At 36.0% G+C, this 19319-nt stretch overlaps 1 protein-coding gene across 1 annotated transcript; it reads right to left on the bottom strand.

Moving 5' to 3' along the window:
• Nucleotides 1-8536: 8536 nt before the first annotated feature.
• Nucleotides 8537-15010, bottom strand: LOC145977958 (uncharacterized). Its single transcript, XM_083110301.1, has 3 exons — nt 14798-15010; nt 13719-13866; nt 8537-11042 (listed from the first exon to the last, which is right to left on the bottom strand). Exons 1-3 carry the CDS (start codon nt 14845-14847, stop codon nt 9807-9809), a joined length of 1434 nt encoding a protein of 477 aa, XP_082966427.1. The 5' UTR covers nt 14848-15010; the 3' UTR covers nt 8537-9806.
• Between the last annotated feature and the right edge of the window lie 4309 nt (nt 15011-19319).

The raw sequence follows: 19319 nt of genomic DNA on the forward strand, positions 1-19319 counted from the left end.
AAATGTGGTTAGGTTAGGCAGGCCAGGTTTGGTTGTCTTAGCATTAAAACATGTCCCTAAATGCACGGTCTGAAATGAGATAGTCCGTATAATACTAAAGTACCCTAAAATATAAGTGTTTTATGCAACCTCAACATTATTTTTTTTTTTAATATTTTTAGTGCTACCTCAGTGTCTGAACACATGAGATAATCTCATAACCAACTCCAGTTCAAGTCTGGGCCAGGGCTTGGGTATTTCTTTGTGAGAGTCCCTTTATGTCAGAGAAGTGACCCATAATTAGAAAGCTTTTAGTACAGAAGGGACGTATTAACTGATAGTTTACTGGTTTCGGCTAATATGGGAATAAGTAATGAATCATTAGAATTTTTTTTATCCACCCCCACCTTCGGCCGTGATCAAGAAAGTGTGGAATCCACACCCCCTATAAGCCTTCATAGGAGCACTTTTCTTTTTAACTTTAATATATAGGCTCAATTGTCATACCAATCTAATGTTAGAGGTTAAAATGTCATCTCAGTCTTATTTATAAAATTGAGTGAAGTTTTATTCCTGCAACTTTTGTTGTTTACAAAGAGGAACAGTTGCACCTATATAAAAATAATAATTTACATAGTTTTTCATTACATGTCTGTACTGTTATAATGATTTGGAGACAATAATGAAATAATTTTGAGTATCTGTCTTTGTTTATATTATCCTTTCTTTACTTGCCTATTGTTACTGCATTTCTCCACAAAAGACCTACAGTCGAGAGTCGTCAGCTATTAGAGGTTGAGTGTTCTGCGCTGCAGAAGTGTGTCAAGTGAAAAGTGCTACTGTTTCATGTAGAAATGGCTGTGCGCTCAATTTATCATAATATAATATATATATTTACCTGAGTTCAGTTTCATTTAAATATTGATAAAAATACTTTCTTCTACATGCAGAACACTCAACATATATCCACATGTAGATAATAAAAATGTAATTAGTACATTTACTTCTTACTGGGAAAATATCGTAAGGAGGATCTGATGGAATTTTGTGATACATATATTTGTCCTGGTCAACATTACATGTATTACGACTCAATTAAATTTCTTTTTTTCTTTTTCTTTGTTCAGTAAAGATGTGAACATGCGAGTCGTGATGAATGGGATTTATTTTTAATTGATTTCAGTTTTCATTTTTTTCATGGATGATGATGAATGATGCTTTTTACCCTATCATTGAGTTTAGAACAGTGGTGTATTCATCCATATTATCTGGTCTATCATTGTTAAACAAGCTTTTTGCATACATGTGGAAATTGCCTCAAAATTTGAAGTTGTAATTCAATACTTGTTTCACTTGCATGCCTGCATTGGTGTTTTATTTCTTTTATATCTAATATATAATAAACATATACAATAAGTAAGAATTGTTCCGGTAAACCACGTAAAATATTACGGATACGCCACTGGTTTAGATTTGCCTCCGGCTATGTGCCACAGGAAAAAGCATGTGACAATTACCTGGTGATTGGAATATTTAGATCCCATGTGGGTCAAGGTGGTACTGTAATGCAAAGCTAAATCTTAGGCAGTGCTTTTTTTCTGGTGGTATGCAAACTGTATGCCATACCGGTATCTTTTTACATGTGAAAATAATAAATAACATCATTTTATTTTAATGTTAGAAGTTTGTGTTTGTGTGTAACTTTATGAATGCAGGATCACATGTGAACATACCTTATTATTCTGGGTAGTTCTTATGATGAACACAAGAACAAATTTTTTGGAGAGTACTGAAACCTATCTTCCCAGAAAAAAAGTACTGGTCCTAAGTAAGACCAGATGATTCTGTGCCAAAGTTTGAGGTTTAAGCCAACTTTATGCTCAGATAGGCTAATTTTGAATTTAAACTTGAATCAACCACTGCATTAAGCCTCCACCCACGACTTCTCCTGATTACAAGTCAACATCATCAGAGAAGCCGAGATTATCCTTCAGATCACTAATGTAACTGCGCAGGGTGCGAAGTCATTGATAACTGGTGGGGGGAGAAAGTTCTTCATCTACAAACCCCCTCCCCCACAAACATATGTGTAAAATATGTGATACATATTTGTAATGTTATTAAAAGTAAAAATAGTAGTAGATTTGTTAATGATCTCATTCAATACTCACAACTACACTAATTTGTGTGTGTTTTCGATATTATTCTTAGTAAAGTATATTTGAAATTAAAAGTAATTGTTTATCTTTTGTTTGCTACAACAAAAACTTTCCCTGCCTGGAAATTTTTGGTGGGGGGGATTTTTGAGGCCAATATTGTTGGTGGGGGAAATTCCCCGCAGGATTTCGCACCCTGTAATTGCCACACTTTATTCGAGAGAGTGATGAAATTATTCATTTATGGAATTATTTACACATTTTCAGAAAGTAATGTGTCAGGTAAGGGTTTCAATTTTCTTAATGTTTAGTTTTGAATACATTCTTGCTTTAACTGTACAAGATGTTTAGGAATGAGCAAATCATCTTGAGGTGAAATGTGTGCATGGTCATCAGGAAGGTGGGACCCCCCCCCCTGCAAAATGATTATCAACTTAAATTTATATTTCACACATGTTCTTTCATTTAAGTAACAGCAATATATGATAATTTTTATAAGATTACAGTCCTTCAAGATGAAGGACTGGTTTTATGGGATTTGCTGTTGTTTTTTCACCTGCCCCCTAACTCCTGGAAAATTTAAAGCTGTGGCTGCATTATTACTGATGTAATATGGTGTTTGTTTTTTGAAACCTCTATGATGTGCATATGTTTTTCGTAAAATATTGCTCGCACATGAAGATACATATACAGAAAGTTCGTGAATGATTGTAAGAATCGCCTTTAGATGGTGTATGCCGAAATAAGTAAGTTCCCGTCCATTTTTTTACGTGTAATTTTTAGGAAAAATTCTAATTTACGTTTAAATTTCTACACTTAGAAAACTACAATACTCTGTAAAGAAAAAAAAATAGCAGAAACCTGAATTCCTAAATACATTTGTTTAAATTGTAAATGTTTTTCTCTTCGAAAGTTTACTACGTTGGTAATAATTTTCAGCAGTCAGGCAGCTTAATTTAGAGAGTCCATATTTCGCCATGGAATTTTTCCAAATATATACCTGTGTTGCGACGTAAAAATGGAAAATCGTCTACGCAAAGCGCGTTGCTTCCGGCGTTGCTATGGTAACCGCAGTAGTTCGGGGGACTTGCGTGTGGCGGCAGCATAATCTCTGCTTCTTCCTGATTGGCCGGTCTCGTTTAAATTTCTCATTCTGGATTGGCTGTCTTGTAAGCCGGCTGCTGAAAAGTTTCCGTTGTGGGTATAGGAACTTTCTTCTCTCTTTACATCCCCATTCTCTTTGGATTTATACACCCTCACAGAGCAGATCTATACATCAAATTTGATGTTGTAAAGCTCGATGGTACCGATTATCCGGCAAACACAAATATAAGATTGGTGGATAATTTTGTGCCACATCTGTTCTCTGAAATTGAGATCAGAAAACATGGTGTTGTCATAAACAGAGTAGATTACCCTGGCATTACCTCTACAGCTTTGGCCACACTAAAATTATCCAAAACCGAGGCTTCTTACTACAAAATAGGTGGATTTGAGGCTGGTGATAAAATAATATCCAAGAGCCACACAGTGCTGTTCCCCATGCGCCTGTTGCCAGGATTCTTCTCAGATTACAAAGATATCATGTGGAAGGGTGGTTTAAGGATTACATTTAGAAGAGCTGCCAATGATAATAATGCTTTGATGAGGTACAGTTCATTAAACTCTACTGGGGAAGCTCTGCCTAATACCCTACCTGATGAAGGCAAATGCCTTATTCAGACTATGGAGCTAAGAATCCCGGTTGTTGAATATGAATCCAGTTATGCTCTTAAATACAAAGCAGATATCCTTAAATATCCACAGGTGCCTTTACAATTTTATACATATCAATGTGTGCAGAAGCCTGCCACTGGTACCTATTATGAATTTGATGCTACAAACTCATTCTCCAGTATACAATATGACATGCCAGATTTTGTGGTGGTACTGTTTCAGACTGGAAGACACAATAATCAAGAAAAAAATTCAAGTAAATTTGATAACTGCAACATCAAGAACATATATCTTAAATATGGCAGAAATGAGGTGTTCCCCAGAGAAAATTATAATTTAAACATGTCCAAGGATGATTTTCTTAAATTATATGAAGCATTTACAGCATACAAAAGGGTCACTACTGGCAATACTGACATGTATTACTCACCAGATGAATTCAAAGCACAGAGACCCATGTTTGTCATCAACACTTCAAAAAGGAAACAAGTTGTGGTTAATGACAGGACAAACATTAAAATTATCTGTGAATTCCATGATACACTTCCTGATGACACAATATGTAGTGTTATTCTTATAGGTGAAAAATCATATGTTTATGATGTAAGAAATGAGAGAGTCACAGAGCAATTCTAGAAGGCCTCTGCATCCAGGGTTGTGCCGTAGACTATAAGTTTACGTCTACATGCGTTGTCTACGCGTAATCTACACGAAGATTACATCAGCTATAGTTTACATAGTCTACTGTAGACAATAGATTTTATGTAAACAACAGGAAAGAATGATTTTAGTGCTATTAAACGAGAGAAAGTATTATTTTCTCCTTCAAACAAGTCGATAATCTGTGCATATAACCAACATATGACGTAGTCTGTGCTTATGACTATCCGAGGATTATTCAAGAAAAGATAGAAAAGGGGACTACCGAAAAAAAATACGAAGTTAGGTGAACACTGATATAACTTTTTTCAACGAACGGAAGTCTAAAAAATATATTTTTTCACCGTGTTACTGGTTAGGAATATGCATTAGTCTTTTAATCAGATCTTTCCAAGCTTGTGTGAAATGGTGAAACTAGAAGTAAGCAAAGTTTGACCATTATACGGACAGCGCGTTTTTTATAACTGTAATCTTACTATTGATACCACTGCAAATTAAGTGATGGTGTTCATTTACCAGGCGAATCCCAAACTTTTATTAAATTCCTTAAAATTTGTATTTGGATTATTACCTGTGCAATAAAATTGAATTTGAACTGAAATAATACTACTTGATTTGGGGAATCCTTGACCCTAGAATATTGGATATATACGTACATGTACTGCAGAGTAGTTTTATTTACCTTCAGAATGATTACATTCATGGTTGTCATTGTATAAGATTTCACGACATGGCACATATATATGCAGTTTTATCCCAAATGGCGTAATCTTTTTATTTGTCATTGCACTTCTTTAACGTTCAAGTACTTACACAAAAATTCCGCTGTAGTAACAAGATGTTGGTACTATTATAGCCTGCGTAGAATGCATTTCGCGACTTTTACACAAGAAACTACTTAACTGAATTCGGCTTGCGAAAGATTCTTTAACGTGGGAATCACGTTTAATCACGAAGAAATCCATTTTATAGCCCCCCACACCATTCATGCATAGCCTCAAAAACCATTCACAATAGCCCCGAGGTATGCCTACAATGTTAGGTTAGGTTCCATTAGCATAAAAAAAAAATCCCAATTTTTGTGTTAATGACAATACACTTTACAGGAATAACACCAATAAACATCACACATTTAACAGAAATGTGTTCAGGTAAGTAGTTTCTTGTGTAAAAGTGGTGAAATGTGTTCTACGCAGGCGATAATTTTACCCGGTACTAGTTTACTATCCTTCGGACAGATTTCTTCATTTCTACAGAAGAAACTACTTACCGTAATAAGTTCCTGTAGTATTGTCTAACATCTGGAAGGTGTTTTGTGTGATGTGGGAATGTTTCAGAGCAGAAATTCAACCATTCATGCATAGCCCCACGAACCATTTCCGGTAAGGTTAGGTAAGGTAAGGTTACAATAGTTAAAAAATGGTTTCAAAAAAATATGCGTAGCCCCACACACCATTCTCGCATAGCCCCACGAACCATTGACACATAGCCCCACAAACCATTTGCGGAAACGTACGTTCTTCAGTTACAAAAACACTTTAAAAAAAATTGATCAAAAAAACGTTAAAAAATGATCCACGAAGCAGATAGGTAAGTAGAAATGTCAAAAATTGACGAAACTCAGAAGTTATAGGTGTCCGAAGGATAGTAAACATTTACCTACCAAAGGAAATATTTTTCACCATGCTAACTTAATTTTATTTATTTGTAGTTTATGCTTTTGGAGATAGGGTAACAGTACCTTCGAGGAACAACATATTTCTTCAATTTTACAGTAAAAATTACTTACGTGAACAAGCTTCTGTATCATTTGTGATGTTTGTTGGTGTTATTCCTATTGAGTGTACTGCGGAAAAGTGTCATAAACACAAAAAAAGGCATATTTTTTTGTTTTTTATGCTAATGGAACCTAACCTAACATCGTAGGCATACTTCGTGCCCATGAATGGTTTGTGGGACTACAAAATTGAAATTTTTTTCATGATTAAACGTAAATGTAAATGCCATGTCAAACAACCTTTTGCAATGCAGAATAGGCAAGTTCAGACATAAAAAGTGATGAAATAACAGAGTAAAAAATGTGTTGGCCCTCGAGGGTACCGGTAATGAAGATAGAATTCTACGACATGGCTATTTGCATCAAATTTGTTTTCTGACCAGTGTAATACAGTTTTTAAATGCTGTGTTTGTCTGATAAAAAGCCAGCTTTTTTAAAGGAGCAGGTAATGGAAATTTTGCCCTCTTTTACCTTCCATTGCACCTCATCCATTTCTCTAGCAGTTTCAGTTGCGAGTTTAGAAGTTCGTATAATATCATATTTGAAACTGGCTAAATAATTTTACAGGGTGTAACAGCCAAGAACCTACAAATTTGTTTTGCCCTAGATACGTGTGTGTATGTAGACCTACCCAATGGCATGGTGTCTTTTAACCTATGTATCTACAGTGTTCGATCTCTGGTGCAGATGTAGTGGTTTACAATCTATTTCAGATAAATAAAGTGGGCTGTAAACATTGTGGAATTGCCTGTTGTCAGTCCTACTGCAATGAAATTTGTTGTTAGCACCAGGGGCAATTCCTCCATGTAGGAGGAGTGAGGAACTTCCTACAGTGAATTTATAGTTATTTTCAGTTCTCTGCTTTTTTAAAGTTTAATGACGATCATAAAATTATGAGTGCAATATAAGTTCGCTACTTATCTGTCAGGAGTCAATCTGCTATCACTGGCTTGCTCCAGATCTGCTGTCCTGCCTGCCACAGAGTCAAACCTTTTTTGTAACTGCTGCTTGTATGAATTGTGTGCCAAAAGTTGTATTATAAATTTAGAACAGTGAGGCACTTTACATGGGCAGCCAATTTTCTGTAAAGTTGTCTTGCATAGATTCCTGCTGGATTTTCATGTGAGGCTTGAAGTTTTATATGCTTGGGACTAGACATATATCAAGAGCTGTTGGAAACAATGAGGTAGGAGAGATGATGAAAGACAGTTTAATGTTGAAAATCCTAAACTGAATATTTAGGTCTTTAGGGGCATGAAGCCTTTTCACTTTACATCATGTGACATGGTAGCAGCAGGAATCCACATCAAAGACGAGAGTAAACAAGTGGCTGCTCACAAAGAGAAGCTTAAGGAGAGAGAGTAGTTAAGACATAGGTGAGTTACTATATTTTTCACAAACCTTCACTATTCTCAACAAGTAAACAAGTGGATGGTAGCAGAGGCCAATAAAATTAAAAGAACCTCTGCAAGTAAGTTTCGTGGAAAAAGAAAGTAACTCACTCACATCTAAGTATTATCAAACACATATTTCATTTCTGTAACATAAACACACAGTAAATAATCAACCAAGCCGATGAAGAACGTATTTATTAACTCATGTTAAAAAATCATTGGTACCATGGTTAGTTTTTAATTAAATAATCAGAACTTTGACCTAGATTTTTATTGTCTGGGCCACTTTTGGCTGACTGAGCAACTAAGCAGGGAATAGCTTCCGAATGCAAAATTTTGTTTGGATTATTCTGCACATGTATTTTCAAAGTGATTTTATTTTCGATACATATCTTGAAAGATCAATCAAAATGCTTTACCAACTGCTTTTTGCATATTTTTTACAGAACAACATTTCCTTCCATGCCCCTATATGCTATTACGCTATTACAAGGTTAGACAAGTTATATTTAGTGCTCTTTTGATTATAATTCAAAATTTGCAGTTTTCGTAAAATCTATCTAACATTCTAACCGAACTAGACGACGATTCTACAGACTTATAAATTTACCAAGTTCCTAGAATCCATGCTATTCGGTTTTGACATAGCAAATGTACACATTTCAAAAAATACATTTTTAGATTTAACAAGTTAGACCAGAAATCAGAGAATTGGGTTCATACATGTTTTCTTGCAGTGTTACTTTTTTACACCTCTTTTGTTTGGTATTTTAGCATCCCCACACTTCTTTTCCTCTACTGCATGCACCTTTTGTGGTGAAAAAAATAAACATGTTTGTAATTAAATACTGATTTATTGACATAAGAAAATAACATTTGTTTTGAAAAACAACTCCAGCATCATTAATACTACAAAATAACATTTTAGACAATCCTCATTTTTCAAATAATTGACTAATGATTACATAGAGGATAAGTTGCAATTCTGTTGAACTATTAAAATTGTCATGTCTACTTATAATCCTTATCTCAAAAATACAAAACTTTTACAATGCATGTTCTAGTTGGAAATAGTTAAAAAACAAACACATAATGTTGCTGTTGCTATTTCAGCTTTTTTTTTATCATGCTGAATGAGGCTATTTGCCTGGAGAGAGCTTAGTGTAATTAAAGGCTGAAATATTGCCAACAAAATAAGAGCTTTTGCGTGTTTTCAAAATAATTCCCACAAAATAGGGCATAACAATAATTTCAGAGAGAGCAAAAAACTAGAATGAAGTTCCACACATCAGCGTTGCTATTTTTTGTGATAGATCAAATTAATTTCAAAGGCCACTGGCTTCATTAACAATGAGTAGTATGCTTGATTTTGAAACTCAAAGAATTTGGCGGTGCTTTATTCTATTTAGAGGAACCTATTCCATGATCGCTATTCTATCCCTTTTTTGACGTATTTTAAATTGTTCAGGTTGTATACCACCGTAATTTGAGGGTTTAAATATATACTTTCTTTTTTCTAAATGTTACGGGATCCAAGACTGAGATGGTAACACATCACTACTTTGTTTAGTCCTGGTTGTCATCCTATCCCTTTGTACTACTTGACACTAAACTTTGTTAATGAAGGTAGTTGACCCTTGAAATTAATCGGACCCATCCAAAACCAGCAACACACATATACGAAAACTACTTGCACAGTCATAAATAAAAAATAATGGTCTCTTTCCTTATGATCACACACAAAAATACCTAGTACTCATCTGACTTGTTTGAATCGATTATCTTGTATGTGTAATACACATGCAGTAGCTTTTTCGAACGCTCGAAATCAAGACGGTTTCTTGTTGAAGAATGCACATACGACCAATTTGAAAAAATCCTCTCAATTTGAGCTGAGGATGCTGGAATCTTCACAAGTTTCAGCGCAAAAGAGGCCAAGTTATTGTGGTGTATCTTGGCCATGTTCCAGAACACAATTGCATCCTCTATGTTTTTCTCAAACAAAGTTTGGAATATCCCCCTTTTTTGTCGAAATGAATGGAGTCCATTTATGCCTTCAGTATCAAGGCTTTCCAGCAAAAATGTCTGAACCATTTCTAAGGTTTTATGTGGTAAGCTCTTTGCCTAATCAGCATATCGAGGATGAAGGCAGTATGCTGCTAGCGAATAAATGGTGAGTGCCATGTCCTTCCTGTGCTGCACTCTGTCTTCACAGTGAACAGAATGTTGTGGTAGCTGGAGTTTACACCACAAATGTGCTGAATCGGCGATGGATGAATCTGTTCTCTGTGAAACATTTATAAGTTCACAAATGGGATCCAAAAGTTTAATGTTGTCTCTAACTTCCTCAATAAAATCATCATCAAAAACCAGTTGCTTTGCTTCTGCCTTGACCCTTTTACATCTTTTATCATTCACAATTAACACCTTCATAAAATGGATGTTATTTACCAAGCACACATAGGAGTCACGATACGAACACCATCTTGTGTCACATGGCAGCTTGATTCTACATCCCCCATTCTGGACCAGAGCATATTCAAGATCAGGCTGCTTGAACTCTTTTAGTATCAGCTGGACTTTTTTGGTTATGCTTTCACTTATAATATCCTTGGCTAATAAATTTCCTATGTGACTATTGCAATTACTGTGCCAAATAGGAACTGTTCTTCCCATCTTCAGCATAGTTGAAGCATTGTCAGAAGCAACAGCATAAACTGTTGTGTTATACAAAACCTTTGCTTCTGCTATGGACTGGGTGACAATTTCGGCTAGCTTGTCTCCTGTTTCTGCCTCTCCTGTAAGATCCCAGGCATTGAGGAATGCCTGGGATCCTTTAGCATTTTGCAACATTGTCACAACCGTTTTACTGTTGCTGGAAGTATTTCTCCAACCATCTATAAGCAGAACAGATTCTTCATCCACAAGAGTTCTGCTCATGTTAACACAATTTTCATTTTCCTTATCAAGCAAAGTTGTAGACAAAGCTTTCCGTTTAGGTAGATGTGATATATACCCAGGCCGTAAAACTTTTACCACGTCCCTAAAATGATCCGAATCTATAGTGCTAAATGGTATATTACATCCGAAGAAAAATGCAGCTACCTTCGAGTCTATTTCCTGTATTTCATCACTGTTGACTCTGTCTATATACCTGTGTAGAGAATCCTGATGTCTTCTTCGTTTTGGTGTTCGTGCAGGAGTATCCTTGTTACTTACAGGAGTGACGGAACTTGAAGATGGTGTGATGGTTTGGTAAAATACATCAAAATACCTGTTTGAAGCATCAGAATCAGACTGAAGAGATGGCACATCTGCAGTTGCTTCATTTTGTTCTCCAATCCTGCCTGAATTATCATCCTAGAAAACACAATTGAAATATTACAGATAACTTTTAATAAAACCTTGATATGATTTTTGTAATTATGGTAAGGGTATTTTCCTCTGTTAACTCTTTGGTATCTAGGCATTTACATGCTGCTACTACACTGGCATGACATTTAAACTCAACAAGCCAGAAAATGCATGGATATGCATATTTACTTGATAATTGCAAGAACAACTGAAAATGTATAATCACTGGAGGAATATCATGATCAAGTTATTTTAAATATTCCCTAGTGTGGAAATGCCCTCCCCTCTCCACTCAAAACTGTGCAGTAACAGAACATGTGATTGCAAAATATTGACTGTGTGTCCGGGAATACACCTGCTTGACCTTGAGGCTATGCTCTCGTCAGCTGGTAGAGAGACTGGGGAAGAATGACCCAAGTTTTTCCCTGTTTGCTTGAATCTACTACAAGCAAGAAACAAAGACAGAAATGTTTGGATTTCTCTTACCCTGATGGTAACCTGTCAGCAGGCTAACAATGAAAGAAGACCAAATTCCTTCACTCCACTTGCTGACACAACATTTGTCTCAAGGTCAAGCAGAGGATTTCCCTCAGACGAGGTCATGAGATAACAATTGCACATTGAGTCTATACAGTAAGGACACCGAATAATGAACTAGTTTATTTTATGTGTCACTTTCTGCCATTTTTGGTTAATTTGCTATGATGGAGATGAATGGTGACGAAGGGACAATCACACATACATTGTGACAACCAGTGGTGACGATTGGGTTCTAAAACTGGGGGCAAGGTGCCCAAACTGGGAAGGGGGGCAAGGACAGTTTACTTTCCTTTGGTAGATAAGATTTAGCATAGTGCAAGGGCAAAAGTGGCAAACCTCACCCCCGCTCTCGTTGCTGCCACTGGTAACACTAGACACAGACGATTATACAGACTCTAAGATCAAATAAGTGAAAAACATGAGTACAATAGAACAATTTTACTAGGCATTTTCAATGTTTTTAATATCTTAGTTCAAAGACACAAACTAAGCAAATAACAAAAAATTCAGCAAGAAGCATTTGAAAGGTAAATTTCCATACCAGCATCAGCAATAATAATAATGAAGGTACTAGTTCTGAATGTGTAATTATTATTGCATAAATTTAAACATCGGAGAACGTGAGTAGTACACTTAAAATTTTATTTAAAAAGTATTATATTCTGTGGAAATTATGATGTGAAAAGTACCTAACACAAGTCTGAACCTGACCTGCCTAGCCAAACACTTAAAGACTCTACAGGAAAAAAAAACAATAAACAATCACCTTGCTAAAAAGATACATGTTAGGAGAGAGAGAAATCTTATCATGTAAAAATCATGCATATTATTATAATTCATTAAAACTGAAGTCAGCATTAAATTTGATGTTTGTGCCAGTAAGTTGTAATCAGCGATATTATCTCAAATAAAAAAATCTTAATTTGCATTGCTAGCTATATGAACAGTACTTGGTGTTTCACAGAGAACAATTTGATTTAAAAATAATTTCAAAATGAATTGAAAATTGAGTTCCACATCTTGCATAAGGTAAAATTAAAAATATGACGAAAACTTGGAAAGAAAACTTCTACATTCAAATTTACCACAGGACACAATTAAACTTTCATTTCTATTGAACTACTGCCTTGCACAGTGTGAAAAAATTACAAATTATACCATGTGACTAATTCTTCCTAATTATGTAATACACATGTCTGTGTATCTCATGTGTCCATAACTGAAATAATTTCTCACTTTCCATCATTGCAAGCAAAACATCAGATATGAAAAATAATGTTAATCAAAGTTAGTCATGATTTTGCTAGCTTAAGTATAAATGAAGATAATTAGGTAAAACTTAACATGAGCCTGAACGAATTTCTTCATTTTTACAGGAGAATTTACTTATGTGAACCAGTTTCTGTAGCATTTGTAAGGTTTGTTGTTGTTATTCCTATATAGTAGAATTAGGAAAACCGTGGAAATATTTGTTTTCGAAGGTAAAATAAACGACCTACAATTGGCATATCTTTCCTCCTGAACCGAATGATGAGTACGTGCAATGACGTAGTGTTTCTAATGGTGCACTTTTTTCCCCAGAAAGATGATGTGTTTTTTTTTTTTGCGTAAACATTAATTTGTTAATGAGAATTTTTATTGTATTTATGCTAATGGAACCAAACCTAACCGACCTAACCTCGTAGGCATACCTCAACAGAGGGGCTACCTAGTGTGTTAATTTTTTTTTGCGTAAATATTACTTTGTTAATGAGAATTTTTTTTAGATATAATTTAACAATACAAGCAGAAGTTGTTATTTTTCACTTCATATGTTTGGAAACACTGCTTATCCACTAACGATTCACTACGCCAGTCAAGATCGACTCACTATGCCAGTCAAGGTCGAATCACTACACCAGTTAAGATGTCCGTGTTATATTGTGTGTTACGCGAGCGAACAAAGGATGAACAATAATTACTGTTAATGTTACAAATATGAATTATTTTCATAATTAAACATAAATCCCACGTTACAAGATTCTTTGCAATGCAGAATAGGTAAGCACGAATGTTAAAAGTGTCAAAATAAACAAGTGAGAGGTATTCGGGCTCGTGTTAATAATTAATGAGAATTATATTAAAAAAGCATCTGTTACGTACATGGTAACCAATTTGATTCTCCACGACGTAATCTTCTATTACTTCCACAAATTGGCCTGATGTTCCTGCATTTTCAGCATTATCTGTGCAAAATGGACTGGGTGATCTGGAACTGCTTTCAGACTCTCTTGTTATTTCACATGTGTTCCTAAAATGGAATGAATTGTACATACAATGGCTGTATATTAAATGAAAATAAATAAATATTACTTACACTTCCTAATACTTCACCATGTAAAAGTGTGAAACAGAGTGAATATATGGGAAAAATCTCATTCCTTTACAAAAATATGCACAACAATGGTAAAATTTTCGCCTAGGGGAGAGACATGGAAAACGTTAATTTCCGGTATTATAACATTTGTACTTACATATTACACATTTCTGAAGATTGTTTGCGTGTCTTCTTAGTGTTTTCACTTATATAATGTCAATTTTTCACAAAATCTTTGTTGCTGTAGACCATTGGCGTTAGCCCCACAAACCATTCCCAAGTAGCCCCATGCACCATTGGCACTCCACAAACCATCCACAGGTAGCCCCATGCACCATTGGCACCCCACAAACCATCCACGGGTAACCCCATGCACCATTCACGGGTACGAGGTATGCCTAGAAGGTTAGGTTAGGTTTCAATAGCATAAATACAAGACAAATTGACCGATTTTTGTGTTAAGCACAATACACTCTGCGGTAATAACATCAAGAAACTTCGACCGAACTTCAAAAAGCCTACAGAAACACGTTTCAGTAAGTAATTTCTCCTGTAAATTTTAAAAAAGTCTCTCCCCCAGGCGAAAATTTTACCGAATTTCATGTATGTTACATTTGTACTTACTTATTATGCATTGCTAAACGTCGTCTGCATGTTTCTTGCTGTTTTCACTTCAATTTCTGACAGTATTCTTCAATGCGTTTTTGGGTACTACTTTACTATACCGGACACACCTATCAATGATTTATTTCACAATTTTTTACATTGCTAACGTACTGTTCTGCATTGCGGAACATTTCTTTAGGTGAAATAATGAATTTCTAATGAAAATAATGTCTTATTTCTTACATTAACGAGTACTTACTGTTGTTCCTTATGTCCCACAAACCATCCACGGGTAGCCCCAAAAACCATTGACGTTAGCCCAAAAATTCACGATAGCCCCACGAACCATCACGGGGACGAGGTATGCCTACTAGGTTAGGTTCCATTAGCACTCCCTTCGTTCAATTTAGCATATACGGACAATACAAGAGCGTATTGTGCTCTCGTGCAGAAAGCAATTGGCGGCAGCAGCAATAGCGTGTCGGAAATAGATTTACGTAGAAAACCACATGCATTCCCATTAAAATGGATCAAAACTACATTCCCGAACATCAACAACGCTACAGAAAATGATTTGCGTAAGTATTTTCTCCTGTAAATTTGAAGAAATCCGTCTCCGGTATAGTAAAGTGTTACCCGTTTTTGCTTACGTTACGCGGAACATGGCAGCAAAACTTTGACGACTGTTGTCTGTGATGGACCACAAACCATTGGTGCCTGCCCCACAGATCATTGGCGTTAGCCCCACAAACCATGCATGGGTAGCCCCACGCACCATTCACGGGAACAAAGTATGCCTATGAGGTTAGGTTAGGCCTGTTAGGTTAGGTTCCATTAGCATAAACACAAAACAAATTTGCCGATTTTCGTGTTAATCAGCAAGAAAACACGCAGACGATGTTCAGCAATGCACAATAAGTAAGTACAAATGTAACATACATGAAATTCGACGATTCCCAGGCGTCTCCTATATAGCAAAATTTTACCAACATGCCAAAATACTTTCCCGTGAATATAAAACACAACAAAAAGAAATATTTGCGAACATGTGAGAAATGGTTTTCTTGTTCTCTTGTACAGCGAAGTGTTGATATTTAAAACAAGATCAGAATTAGACAGCGACACGTATATGACGGAAATTGCACACCCACCCAAATTTGTATTTGTGGCTGAAGAAAATGTGGCGTACCTCACAGACGTCTCAAGTTTCATATTTCTCACGGACTGATAAATAGGGGAGCAACTGCTATGTGCGTGTGTATTAATTAACAATTAAAAAAACAACCATGGATATCTCGATAAGTTTGCTTACCTGTGACTGCAGCCTAGACGCTGCTGTGTTTCTTAGTTTTTTTCTGCATATATTACAATACGCAAAATACTTTGTACCCTCCTTCAATAACTGGAAATCGAGCTCCTTGAAACATTTATTTTTTGTTCGTGGCATACTTTCGCCTGTTAGCTGCTGATGCGATTGCTACTGTTGTCTTGCACAAAGAACGCCGAGCGCCATGTTGTCTACATTTCTTACGTCATCAACGTAGATTACATTGTTTACATAGTCTACATTGTCTACACGTAGAATGTAGACAATCGTTGTTTACGCGTAGACGCACATCACTGATATTACCGGACCGGAAGTAAACATGTGTGGGTGCATGGGTGGGTGAGGGTGGCTTTTATGAGCATTTTTGGCTTAGTTTTTTAGGTGTAGCCATAACAATATCAAGAGGGGCATATTTTTGACAAGTTTATGGACAACAATCTTACAGATTCAGCCTTTGCACACATGGCCAAATCTGTCTGTTGAGGGTTCTTCATTTGTACACTAGGGCTCAAAATTCTTTAGATTTAACTGTGTGCACACATGGCCGATTGATTCATATAGACATCTTGACATTGTTTTAAGTGTAGCCAAATCGGGCTGTTTAATCATATGAGCTCTTCATTTGTACACTGTATGATTCTTCATTAGTACACTAGGGCTCAATATTCTTTAGATTTAAATATGTGCACACTTGGCCGATTGGGGCATATGGGCATCTTGGCATAGTTTTAAGTGTAGCCAAATCGGGCTGTTTAATCATATGAGCACTGCATTTGTATGATTTTTGTCCTCATCCTATATACTTTTACACTACTGCAGTACTTTGCTTTTCAATGCCTTCATTAAAATCATCCATTGTAGATGACGAAAATGAACAGAAGAATAACAACGCAGCGACAAGACACCACCTCGCATCGCGCAGAATCCAGCCCGAGATCTCCGGGAACTACAATGCTGTACAGTCACAGACTCTACAGTGCTGTAACAATCCCAACCTTTGTGACGGTCCCTTGACTTTCAAGAGGTTTGTTACAGCCCCAGAAATGTCTCTGACTTAACTAAACATGAGTCAATCCCATCCGAATGGCGGAAACCGGATTTGCTCTACGCTTAGCCTGATAACCGTCAATAGGAATTTAGAAAACTCGAACGATATGCGCTTATTCTAATACATTCAAAACAAGCACTTCCATCCAATTCTAAGTCAGAGATTTTCTTTGATATAATCCTAACAAGCCACAATCAACCTGTCCCAACTCTTCAAAATAAGTTAATTCTGGAATGTAAATGACGTAATTACAGTGTTTCACTTGATGTAGTGCAATTACCCGAAACCAAAGATTTACCCTTAATTGTAGTAAATTTTGAACAAGTGTTCTCGGGTTACCAGCCAGGTTAAATCAGTGTTAGCTCTCAACGTATCGAACGCATATATTGCTCTCTAATGATTTCCAAGAATGTGAGAGAAACGTTCCAAGCTAACGCCCATTTAACCTAGCTGCAAACCCGAGAACACTTGTTCAAATCACATCCCCATGAATGCTACAATACCTATTATACTAATACATATATACACATAAAAACATACACACACACATACTTATAGGTATATATGTGTGTGTCTATTCATAATCAAATATTTATGTAATCAATTATTCTTTGCATTTAACCAGTTCCAGCCAATCCCACCCTTGGAAAAACTAATATGAAATCTATAATAGAAATATGTTAATACACATATACAGAAGTATATTATATACTATTCCCGAATGAGCCGATAATAAATTCAGGATCTCCTACAACGACTTCACTTACACAAACTTAATTTGTAGAAATGTTCTTGTACGTCATTTATTTGAAACAATGTGTATTAAAAATAAGGGCAATTATAAACAAGAATATTTATACACTGTCTCAGACTTAGGTAAACATTACAACTGGTGATACAGGCGGATTCATTCACTAATATCATTCAAGATAGATAATGAAATTATGATAAACAAAATGACAAATACTCCTTTCCAAATAAGTGTAGTCGAAACTAAAAACAACCTCCAGCACAAACCTATTCCGAACATGCAGGCATGTAAGGAAATTTGCAATTAGTAAAATTTATGTCAAATATATATATATGCAAGAGTAGATGGTATGACTTTACCGATTGATTTGCCAGCTGTTTCAGAGAGAACCAATCAGAACGGCAACTTGACTCCTCCGTTGCTCAGGTCGCTGCACTCCTGCGCAAATCCTCAATGACTTCCACATGTTACGTCTTATTCTCTTTACCACTGATCTACTGTTACGGACACTTGTGTGTGTAACAATTCAACTAACTATGAATGGATGTGTTCCAATCGGCAAATATCTAAGTATGCTGAACAAAAATAAACCATTCATTTCGTAGGAAGCCAGAAATACCCCTAGATAAAGCAAATAAGAAAACAATAAAATCTCCTCAAGTATGTCGTTTCCTAACCCTTCCATCCCAGTATATCTCAGAGATTTTATCTTACATAATGCTTATTCCAGATTCACATATTGGGTGAAACCATTATCTGCTACCTTCACAAATGCTTAGCTGTGCTTTACTAAACACAAGAAAACTATTCCTTTTAAGAAAGTACAGAATTCCCAAAGGTTTCGCCCTTAATACGTCAACAAATATCTGTAAAGGGAGGTGGGTTTCTAAACTACAAATTCCTTCACATCGATGCTTGCAACATGGGCAAAGTCAGGGATGTTCCCTGACATAATTCTATAATCTTTATGTCCCACACTATCTTAATTGTAAACACCAGAATAGGATCCGGCCGAGAAAATTGGTCACCCTACTGTGAGAGAATGTGAGCCAGTCAATACAACATTACTCGAGTTACAGTGATCTCAAGGCCTCAATTGTAGAAAGATTCAACAAAACCCTAAAAAATCATATGTATAAACAATTTACACTGCAGGGTAATTATAAATGGCTTAATATTCATAAAATCACAAGAAGATTTTGATCTAGTGATTTCCACTCTAAAGGAACAGATTCAATCACTGCAGATACTTAATCTGGACCCTCTGAACAATGCCATAGCCGAGGGTAAATAAAAAATTGAGACACTTGAAAATTTTATGAACAACTTGCCACCTTCTGATGCTTTGAGTGCTATAACTCGGAGTGTTGCCAACATTAAGCTGCAAGTTGAAACATATGAAGATTTTGGAAAAATTCAAAGTACCATAACCCACCTTGAAGGCACCATAGCGGCAGTGCAAAGTGATCTGACAAATGTACAAGAATCTCTAGAATCCCGCTTGCCCGGTATTGTAGACACCCTTGTCAGTGTCCAGCAACAGATCACAAAACTTGAAAACCTCAACACTGAATCTGAGCTATCTCATTTTCATCACTTGATCGATGATATACAAACAAAACTTGAAATTTTACAACAATCAACACCTACTCAGG

This window comes from Lepisma saccharinum, chromosome 24, assembly GCF_977018435.1.
Source record: "Lepisma saccharinum chromosome 24, izLepSacc3.1, whole genome shotgun sequence".
NCBI classification, from domain to species: domain Eukaryota; kingdom Metazoa; phylum Arthropoda; class Insecta; order Zygentoma; family Lepismatidae; genus Lepisma; species Lepisma saccharinum.